Source organism: Triticum urartu, chromosome 3 (assembly GCF_003073215.2).
Source record: "Triticum urartu cultivar G1812 chromosome 3, Tu2.1, whole genome shotgun sequence".
Lineage (NCBI taxonomy): Eukaryota > Viridiplantae > Streptophyta > Magnoliopsida > Poales > Poaceae > Triticum > Triticum urartu.
Genome location: NC_053024.1, coordinates 734,153,597 through 734,164,370, shown reverse-complemented (window position 1 = coordinate 734,164,370; position 10,774 = coordinate 734,153,597). Strand labels below are relative to the sequence as shown.

General features: G+C 45.0%; 1 protein-coding gene across 1 annotated transcript; it reads right to left on the bottom strand.

Moving 5' to 3' along the window:
• Positions 1-3,818: 3,818 nt before the first annotated feature.
• On the bottom strand, positions 3,819-10,457 carry LOC125547365. The gene is made up of 8 exons (XM_048711261.1): positions 9,997-10,457; positions 8,227-9,100; positions 8,067-8,145; positions 7,692-7,846; positions 7,320-7,575; positions 6,196-6,418; positions 5,978-6,098; positions 3,819-4,162 (listed from the first exon to the last, which is right to left on the bottom strand). Exons 1-8 carry the CDS (start codon positions 10,455-10,457, stop codon positions 4,022-4,024), a joined length of 2,310 nt encoding a protein of 769 aa, XP_048567218.1. The 3' UTR covers positions 3,819-4,021.
• Positions 10,458-10,774: the final 317 nt, after the last annotated feature.

The window sequence follows — 10,774 nt, the reverse complement described above, 5'->3', positions numbered from 1 at the left end:
ACTTTGTAATCTAGATTATTGACTCTAGTGCAAGTGGGAGACTGAAGGAAATATGCTCTAGAGGCAATAATAAAGTTATTTTTTATTTCCTTATATCATGATAAATGTTTATTATTCATGCTAGAATTGTATTAACCAGAAACATAATACATGTGTGAATACATAGACAAACAGAGTGTCACCAGTATGCCTCTACTTAACTAGCTCGTTAATCAAAGATGGTTGTGTTTCCTAACCATGGACAAAGAGTTGTTATTTGATTAACGGGATCACATCATTAGGTGAATGATCTGATTGACATGACCCATTCCATTAGCTTAGCACCCGATCATTTAGTATGTTGCTATTGCTTTCTTCATGACTTATACATGTTCCTATGACTATGAGATTATGCAACTCCCGTTTACCGGAGGAACACTTTGGGTGCTACCAAACGTCACAACGTAACTGGGTGATTATAAAGGTGCTCTACAGGTATCTCCGAAGGTACATGTTGGGTTGGTGTATTTCGATATTAGGATTTGTCACTCCGATTGTCGGAGAGGTATCTCTGGGCCCTCTCGGTAATGCACATCACATAAGCCTTGCAAGCATTGCAACTAATGGGTTAGTTGTGAGATGATGTATTACGGAACGAGTAAAGAGACTTGCCGGGTAACGAGATTGAACTAGGTATTGAGATACCGACGATCGAATCTCGGGCAAGTAACATACCGATGACAAAGGGAACAACGTATGTTGTTATGCGGTCTGACCGATAAAGATCTTCGTAGAATATGTAGGAGCCAATATGAGCATCCAGGTTCCGCTATTGGTTATTGACCGGAGATGTGTCTCGGTCATGTCTACATTTTTCTCGAACCGTAGGGTCCGCGCTTAACGTTACGATGATAGTTTCATTATGAGTTTATGTATTTTGATGTACCGAAGTTTGTTCGGGTTCCCGGATGTGATCACGGACATGACGAGGAGTCTCGAAATGGTTGAGACATAAAGATCGATATATTGGACGGCTATATTCGGACACCGGAAATGTTCCGGGTGATTTCGGAGAAACCGGAGTGCCGGAGGGTTACCGGAACCCCCCGGGAGTAGTAATGGGCCTTATGGGCCTTAGTGGAGAGAGAGAGGGGCGGCCAGGGTGGGCCGCGCGCCCCCTCCCCCTCTGGTCCGAATTGGACTAGGAGAGGGGCGGCGGCGCCCCCCCTTTCCTTCTCCCTCTCCCCCTTCCTTTCCCCCTCCTAGTAGGAGTAGGAAAGAGGGAGTCCTACTCCTACTAGGAGGAGGATTCCTCCTCCCTGGCGCGCCCACAAGGGCCGGCCGGCCTCCCCCCTTGCTCCTTTATATACGGGGGCAGGGGGCACCTCTAGACACACAAGTTGATCTTCGTGATCGTTCCTTAGCCGTGTGCGGTGCCCCCCTCCACCATATTCTACCTCGGTCATATTGTAGCGGTGCTTAGGCGAAGCCCTCGTGATCGTCACCACGCCGTCGTGCTGACGGAACTCCTCCCCGACGCTTTGCTGGATCGGAGCCCGGGGATCGTCATTGAGCTGAACGTGTGCCAAGAACTCGGAGGTGCCGGAGTAACGGTGCTTGGATCGGTCGGATCGGGAAGACGTACGACTACTTCCTCTATGTTGCGTCAACGCTTCCGCTTCGGTCTACGAGGGTACGTAGACAACACTCTCCCCTCTCGTTGCTATGCATCACCATGATCGTGCGTGTGCGTAGGAATTTTTTGAAATTACTACGTTCCCCAACACCGGGGACGTTGGTTGCGGCGGCCCTCCTGACCTTCCCCTCCAGGTGGCTCTCCGGCGTGGGGCGGAGCTGCACCGGGGGGGGTGCTCTTAGGCGGCGGCGGTCTAGCTGGCGGCGGGGTTCCTCATCGCAGAGCGGACGGGTGGCGGCGCCATCATTGGCGGCGGGGTGGCGCTGCGGCACGTCCTGGCGGCGGCGCTCGGCCAAGATCTAGGCCCTACGGGCCCAGCTGGACCTGGGCAGGCCGGCTGCGGGGCGGATCGGCGACGTGATTTCTGGGGGAAGGGGAGCGGCGTTGCGCGACGGGGTGCTGGCGGTTCCGACGCCAGCCTGCTGCAGCACGACCGACATGGCTTAGCGGGCTGGTTTCGGGCCTGGCCGTGCGAGGGGTGGCCTGGTATGCCCCGCTGTCGTGTCCGGTCCGCTACCGCGACGATGTCGGAGGCGCGGGCTTCTCGCACGACGGCGGTGGAGGTGGTTCCCTCCCGCTCAGCCTTGGTGCTGCTGCTCTCGTCGCGTGGCGCTTCTCTCCGGTCTTCTTGGCCTCGTGTTGGTGCTCGTAGTGAGACGGCGTGGGTGGCAGCACAACCGCGATGGCGCATTGGGCGGTGGTTTCGATGGTAGGCTCTGGATGGGCGGTGGTGTTTGGTGTGCGGGGAAAATCCTTACCGGTTCGTCCGGCTCCGATGCGGTGACACCGGCAGGTGCCACCATTCCTTCTTGAAGGGTGTCGGTGGTAGCCATCCCCCACTTTCCTCGCATACCGGGGAAACACTAGGACTCGTCCGGGCAGCAGCAGCGTCGGCGTCGCATACCTTCTTGGAGGTGCTGCCTGGTATGCAGCACTCGGAGCCTCGGGCTGTGGTGGGGTGTTTCCGGAGGGCACAACGGTGGCGGGCCTTCCGTGCTTTGTCGAGCTGCCGTTGTTGGCATTTGTTTCTTCTTCTTTTCTGTCTTTTGGGCTTGTTGTGCTGCTCGCCCCAGCGTCGCGATGTGTAGTGTTGGTTGGTTGCTTTGGAATACAAAGTGCGGGGGGGGGGGGGGGGGGGCCTTTTTCGGTAATATTGCCATCCGGAGCATGGTGGAATTCACATCCGGTTGCGTGGTGCAGCTCTGCATTCTTCTGACGCCCCTTGCTGGTGAGTATCTTGTGTGCTTTGCTATTTTCATGCTGTATTTTTGTGTGCTCATTGGTTTCCATCAACTTGCACATCAAGCCTTTGGTTCATTTACTCTCTGAGAGTAGGCATGAAGTATTTTAGTGATTCGTTCCCTGTGCTGGACAAACCTTTGGAAAACCCGAAGAATCAACACGCAGCTTTGCATGACTCTATTGGCCTTTGGTTCAGTGACAGAGATCGGCCAGCTGGCAATGACTTGTCAGGTCGCCCTTTGATGGGCTGAGGTTACAAGGTATTGATTTTTGGTTGCTATTGAGATGAGGATGGCATTCTCCTGATGCCCCCTGCTGGTGAGTTTCTTTTGTGCTTTGTTATTTTCATGCTGTAATTTTGTGTCTTCGTGAGCTCCGGTTGATTTGTAGAGCAAGGGCTGAGGTCCGTTTCATACACCAAAGGGTAATGGCAGATCTGCGCCCATTGTTCTAAACATAGTACCAGCTGTGACTAATGTTAAAAAAGAAAAAGAGTACCTGCTGCGACCTAAAGGTGTACTCAGTCGGAGACAATGCCAGCATGCCGGGCGCATCAACCAGTACAACACATTTATGTGACTCCTAATCAGGTTACCAAAAGTATAACACATTCCATAACTTTTGTTGTGGTTTTAGTTCACGACAAGAAATATGGAACGGAAGGAGTATTTGCGAATTATCCATAGTACCCTCTTGAACTTTTAATTAAGTTGATAAATGTTCTAAACCGTTTACATTATCTCTCGGGATGAATCAGTGCAACTAAGCTGATGTTGTTGCCGTCTGAATCGTTGCAGTGCCGAATTTGAGGCACGAATATCAATATAACATTAGTCATTGAGGCACAAATATCTATGTGACATTAGTCATTCTTGCACATGTTGTAGCCTTGTAGCATGGTGGAATAGGGGAAGAATAGATGTTTGCACAGAAAAGCATAGACCTTTATGTCACATTTATTACGTGCGTTTATATTTTTGATGCAAAGCAAATATATTTTACTACTTTATTTATAAGATACACCAAAAGAAAGGTGTATACATCAAATATATCCCTAAGTGAACATTATTACATCTGGTATAATGAAGATGTTGGCCCTTTGAATCACATCGTCTCTATCTCATTCAGCTTTTGCATGATCTCACCAATTGTAGGTCTCTCATGTTGGTTAAAAGCCACACAATTTTTAGCTATATCAATGCAACACTTTTCTTGTGGGTCGTCCACGTCTATAGATGTATGCCACTGCAAAATTCAAGCATTAAGCGTGACTGTTTCATATGTTGAACATAACATAATATAAGATATATATACCATTTCTGTTTTCTTTCCTTAATATATTAGTTAACTATTTATTTATGTATTTGCGAAATACCCAGATCTATTATAAAAGTTCACGGTAAGTACAAAGGACGCCAAACATAATGAAAATTGCACCGAGGCCTCTAGACCACCAAACTACCACTACCGCCGCCAGAACAAGCCAGTGATGCCTGGTTGTCCCCGATCCCATATTAGAGTCGGCATGATCTTGTCGAGGACAATCGGGAAGTCTTTATCCACCAGCGTTCTGGAACCATAGTCGTCGCTATTGAACCCTTGGATCGATCTGAGCACCTGCAACTAAATCTCGCCATCGCCCACACATGCAGAGAAACCCTAACTTTGCCGCCCCAACGAGACGGTAGGAATCTACGCCGGTCCTCCTTTGATTCCATCCTGATAGACGAATTCGAGGAGTATGGAAGCCTAGAAGACCAACTCGAAGAAGAAGTGTCGCCAACCGTCCAAGTGATGCCTCTGTGAGGACTAATAAAATCCTAACCTAAACTACTAGCCGGAGACGAGGCACCGGGATTCCCCTCCCTACCACCACTGGAGCGGCAGGCAGTGGGGAGGAGAATCCATAGGCTGTCCTGTGAAGCTTGGAGGGGAGAACTTTTCCCTAGCCACCTTAGCATGAGGGAAAGGAAAAAATGTGGTTGCTTTAGCTATTGGTTAACTATTATAATAGTATAACTTGCTATCATCTACAAGATAAAGTTCATGAATATGAGTGGTACCTCTATCAGAAGTAAATAACTTACAAAATATGTTTGTAAGATATGATGAGAGATGTTTCATCGACTTTAAAATATAGTCCATAAAAAACATCACCACTCTTGTAACTTGTGGTGGCAGTATTTTTAAAGCATTATTGGCAACTAAATACTGATATTGAGGTATACGTGTCTCAAACATTATAGCTTTGATAGGTAAAGAAATCTCCATTATCTTGGAGATGTGAAAAACCAAAATAACAGAACGAGCATATGGAAAGTTCCTTTACAGTATTATATTTCGTATGAAGAGTGTGAATGAAGTAACTTTTTTGCATTCTTCAGTGTATGGAACTAATATATATCTTCTATAAAATGTATGTGATTCCAGTAAAAAAAACAAAAATTTCCATGCATACAGAGACTATGGAGTGCTCTGAATTTTTTTTAAGAGCTACTGATATACTTTGGTACATAATGGTAATCCATTTCTGAGCCCAGGCTCAGCTGCACCCGCCCTTACGAGAAAAATCAAAACAATTACTAGAAAAATTCCAAAAATTTCAAAAAATTTTGTGGTAGATAATTTGATGTGTGAGGTACGCTCCAATTTTCAAATTATTTGGCCATATGAGCAGCTCTCGGCAAAAAGACAAATTTGGGGTCTGTAAAAATGTTTACTATTCATACACTGTTCTGACCCGATTTGTATTTTTTGCTGAGAGGTTCTCAGAAGTCCAAATGATCTAAAATTTGGAGCGGACCTCAAGTGATAAATTGTCTACCATGCAAAAAATATTGGAATTTTTTGAATTTGTTTTGAATTTTTTGTGATTTTTTTCCTGGACGGGTGCAGATGAGCCTGGGCACCGAAACACTGCACTCGGTACATAAAATCTACATTGTTGTTGCTAGTTGCACTGAGTATGTGACTTTTAGTTATTATCTTATAGTATGTAGCTGCAAGATGAGATTTTTATTATAAAACACCAACTGAAATGGAAAAGTAAATTATTCTTACATTATCGAAATCATAATTGTTACACCCTGCTAATAGATGAATGATTATATTGCCCAAGCCATATATGTCTGATTTAAATGTTATTTCTCCATGGACTATGGTCTCTGGTGCAATAATTCCCCTGCATGACATTATGATAGCAAACTTTAATATGTGTGCATAAATCAAATTTAGCATACTAAATAGCAAGAAAAGAAATCATGATAGTATTAACTTACCGTGTTCCACGAACATTTTTAGTGTAAATTCTAGTTATTCCTTCATCAAAGCATCTTGATATCCCAAAGTCTGTAATTTTGGGATCCATGCGAGCATCCAAAAGAATATTGCCGGGTTTTAAATCCAAGTGAGTAATACGTTGGTCGTGAAGATAGTTCAGACCATTGCAAATTCCCCTAATCATTTGGTATCGTATTTTCCATTCATCTTTATGAGACTTATCTGCACCACCACCACCACCAACAACAACAACAACAACAACAACAAAAATTACATGGCATATTTTCTTCTCCAACACGTATGAGTGAATTATGTTATGAAAAATCACCCGCCTTTAGAAAAATGATGGAGAACTACAAGTGGAGGATGTGCAACATTAAGCAATTTTTTATATTATATTATCAAGGAGAAATCTTTAGATCATATATTATCAAACATCATCAGGTTATTATATAGATGTATTTTCCTAGTCATTATATTTGAATGCTAGACATTACAAGGAGTTTTAGTTAATTTATACTCTAATGTATGATTGACTAGTAAAGTTCAATTGATGGTTGTCGACACATCAGAAGGTTGCTATATACCAGTATTTTGCTAGTATTATAGTTGGATGCTAAAAACTATAGGAAAGTTCAGTTATTTTGTTCTGGAGATCAATCACATTATGTCACACAGTACAAGCTAGAGATCAGGTTACATTAGTTGTCATCAAATAGTCTTTAAAATGCAGTAAACTCTACCTATCCTCTATATAGTGTACATTCCGATCCTGATATTGGGTTGTGTTGTATTCTTGTCATCAACATGTCTCTAGTACTATATATGGTCACACATGTCATATCTGGACCAATGCAACCCATATAAACTTTGCTAAAAACATGTCCCATTGAGACAAGTTACGAGACCTCGGTTTCAGAGGTGTTTAAGAATATGCTTAACTGCTCAAGAAGAGTTTAGCCGTTTAGGTAACTATGATGTATTGGAGAGATTACATTAGCTTCCTTGGCCAGGGAGAATGGATGTATGGTCCCATTATCAAATTCAATTCCTCATGGACATAAAAAAATTCTCCTATTTGTGCTGGATTTAAGTTTCCTTAAAAAAAAGTTGCAAGTTTTACCTTCAAGATACTTCTGAAGGTTTCCATTAGGAACATACTCGAAGCATAGCAACCGTTGTGGTACCTCTGATAGCACAAGACTTCCTTCGTATTGCACACATTCCCCATATGTATCCGCACAATAACCAAGAAATCTCACTATATTCGTGTGCTTTGCCTTTATTAAACAATTAATCTCATCCAGAAAGGTCGCCTCAGAAAAGTTCTGCATTATTGAGAGTTTCTTCACAGCAACCTTCCCAGTTCCGATATCTCCCTGTTTACTTAACTTATTAAAAATCTAGCATTAACACGATAATTTTGTGCCAGTAGGCAAACACATGCATGCACAATTACGAGCTGCAACACAAATACACAATCAAGGAATCATACCAGGTAAACCACTCCGAACCCACCACGACCGATCTCTTGACGGAATTTTTGTGTGATGTATCTTATGAATGGAAATGATAGCTTAGTTGGCTCTGCATTTGCGTCCATCAGTACGCTCTGAAGGGCTTTAAGTTCAGTTAATTGATCAGCCGTTGCTGTAATACAAAAAAATAATCTCAAATAATACCAACTGTAATTCTTCTTTTAATAGAATAGATAGTAATACATGTTCCCAACATGACAGAGCTATTATATTAATTTAATAATATTTTACACCTCAAGACTGATTGTAGTGTTATATATGAACCTCATGTATAATTTATAGATACATGGATTTAACATTCAAACATTTAAAATATTTTGAATAGCAGTAACCTGAAGAAGACAAAAAGTTATTGATGCTCTTTAAAGATAGGATGGATTGTCCATCGTCATGTTTTCCAATGTCATAAGCCTGTCAGAAAACAAGGAACACTTACAAAATTGCCGCACAAAATTGAAACAGATTCTTTTAACTCGGAAATGAAAATGCAACCTTGCTAATAGGACTTCGTGTTTTGGCCAACTTCCTGATATGATGCGGTCCCCAGTATGGAGCAAAAGATAAATTGTAGTTTGATTGCTTGGGGGGGCTGAACTTCCTCTTGGCAGGTGTTGCGGCTGTGTCAACACGCTTGAACTCATTCGACTTCATTTCAGCATCAACACGCTTCTTCCAGCTATCAACAAGACACCTAGCATTCCTCTGTATCTCCTGGTCTTTATGGCTGCGCAGATGATTGACAGTTTTCCCAATACTGCAGCTTTGTAGGGCATTCAGATTAATAGGCAATTTCACTAGTGCACGAAGCAGGGCGTGAATAAGTTCTTCAATAGGCTTATCGGTTTCTTTAGGACCACCCCCTTCAGCAGACTTCCCTTTGTGAATCTGTTGAAGCCACTCATTCAAGATCGGAAGGCCCCTTAGTTGTATAAACCTGCCTAGGAAATCAGGATTTTCTGTAGCTGCGATAATATCAGCAACCCTTGCTCGACCGGCAAGGCCTATTTTCTGTTCAGTTCGATCAAGTTGCAATAATTGAACTAACTTCTCCGCCGCTTCAGCATCATATAGTCTATCATTTTCTGTAATCTCTTTGATTTTGGACCACGCAATGTCCCTCTTAACATTTTCGAATTTACTCTCATCAACATTAAGAGGGTAAACACCATTTCCCTTAGCTGAATCAATTCTTTCCCTGTCTCTGTTATTTTTCGTCCCTGCAGATGCACCACAATTTTGAACACCATCTGAACAAGGATCCAATTGCTGGGAAGCTGATGGAACATTTGGCCCTTTCCCAAGCGCGCACCTGAAAACAGGAACATCGAAAAACAACACAGTCCCTACCCCGAATCTCCCGTCCGCCCTGAAATAAATGAATTATTATTATTTGCTCGAGGAACAAAATGATCTTCATGTTACCAAGACAACAGAAAGCGCATGAGCATGGTCAAATACTTCAGAAATCATTGAGTGAAGCGTAATCAAGAGCTTCATAGCTAAAAAATAATTCCTTGGCATAGCTAAACTGCTAAACCACAACATGATTAAGTTATGGGAAAAGTATATTTTTTATCTCTCAATTATTTCGAAAGTATAGAAATGATCCCTCAACTTTAAAACCAGGAAAACTTAGTCCCTCAATTGTTGAAACCGGATATTTTTAGTCCCCGGAGTTGCTTTGGGTGGTTTTGGGCTGACATGGCATGGTTTTGACTGTTGACCTGCCACATCATCGTCTATCTCAACTTCATCTTCTTCCTCTCTCCTCTCTCTCTCTTCTCTTTCTCTCTCGTCCACCATCTGAACTCCCACAGAAGGCCGAGAAGCTCCCGTGGTCTGTGGCCATGGAGCTCTCCCACTCGAACTCAACCTCGCTGATGCCTACGAGGCGAGGGAGCGGTCAGCACGCCCATGGATGCCGACGCTGACCGGTGCGTCCTCGCCCTACCCAACGACTGGAGTAAATAGCATAAAACTACTACTTTACAGGCTAGGGTTTCAAAAAACTACCGGTTTTTAATTTTCGCAGATAACTACCAAATCAGAGGTCGGCTGTTTCAAAAAGCCCAAATTGCCGAGTGCTTATCTATTGACCGTGATTATGACAGGTCGGACCCGCACCTAAACGAAGCTTTAGTTTGACCGTTAGTTTGACCGTTAACTGACATGTGGGGCCCACATGTCAGCTTCTCTTTTCTTTTTCTCTTTCCTTCTCTCATCTTCCTCCTGTACTCTCTCTCTCTCTGTCTTATCTTCAACCTCACCGGCGACCATCTCCTCTTCCCTCGCATGCCCACTCCGCCGGCGACCTCCCTTGTCGCGCCCACCCCGCCGGCGACCCACTCCCTCCCCTCGCGCGCCCACCCCGCCGGCGACCGGCTCCCTCCCCTCGCGCGCCCACCTCGTGCGACCCGCTCCCTCCCCTCAGGTCGCCACACCGCCGCTCGCCATGCGGAGCCGCCTGGGGCGCCGCCAGCCATGGGTCTCCACTCGGGTCCCGCGCTCCCACCCGCCATGGGGAGCCACCTGGGGTTCGCCGCAGGCGAGGCAGAGCGAGCCGGCGACCGCAGGCGAGGGCGCGCATGGCGGCGGCCACGGGCAAGGGACAGCGTGGCGGCGGCCACGGGCGAGGGGCGGCGTGGATCCGGCCACTGCGGGCGCGGCTCGCCGGCTGCAGGCGGTGCACGGCGTCGGCCCGACGGAGGTGGCATCGCGGCCATGGCGGGTGCGCCGAAGGACCTGATTGCTTTTTTTGAAAACTTCCAGGACCTGATTGCTTTTTTAGAAAATTTCCAGGGACCTGATTGCTTTTTCAGACACTGGCATGTGGCCCCCACATGTCAGCTAACGGTCAAACAAACGATCAACCAAATGGTGCGTTTAGTGGCGGGTCCAACCTGTCATAAACATGTTTAATTTTTTAACAAAGAGGATTTGGAGTTTTTTGAAACAGCCAACCCCTGACTTGGTAGTTATCAGCGAAAAAAATAAATTTGGTAGTTTTTTGGAACCCTAGCCTGTAAAGTAGTAGTTTTAT

Excerpts from the sequence above, each read along its gene's own strand:
- LOC125547365 (XM_048711261.1), bottom strand. The coding sequence starts at position 10,457 with ATGGCCGCGATGCCACCTCCGTCGGGCCGACGCCGTGCACCGCCTGCA. Across the intron at positions 7,847-8,066 it reads TAACTTTTTGTCTTCTTCAG|CAACGGCTGATCAATTAACT; the intron begins GTTACTGCTATT and ends TTTGTATTACAG. Across the intron at positions 4,163-5,977 it reads ACAATTATGATTTCGATAAT|TGGCATACATCTATAGACGT; the intron begins GTAAGAATAATT and ends TGAATTTTGCAG.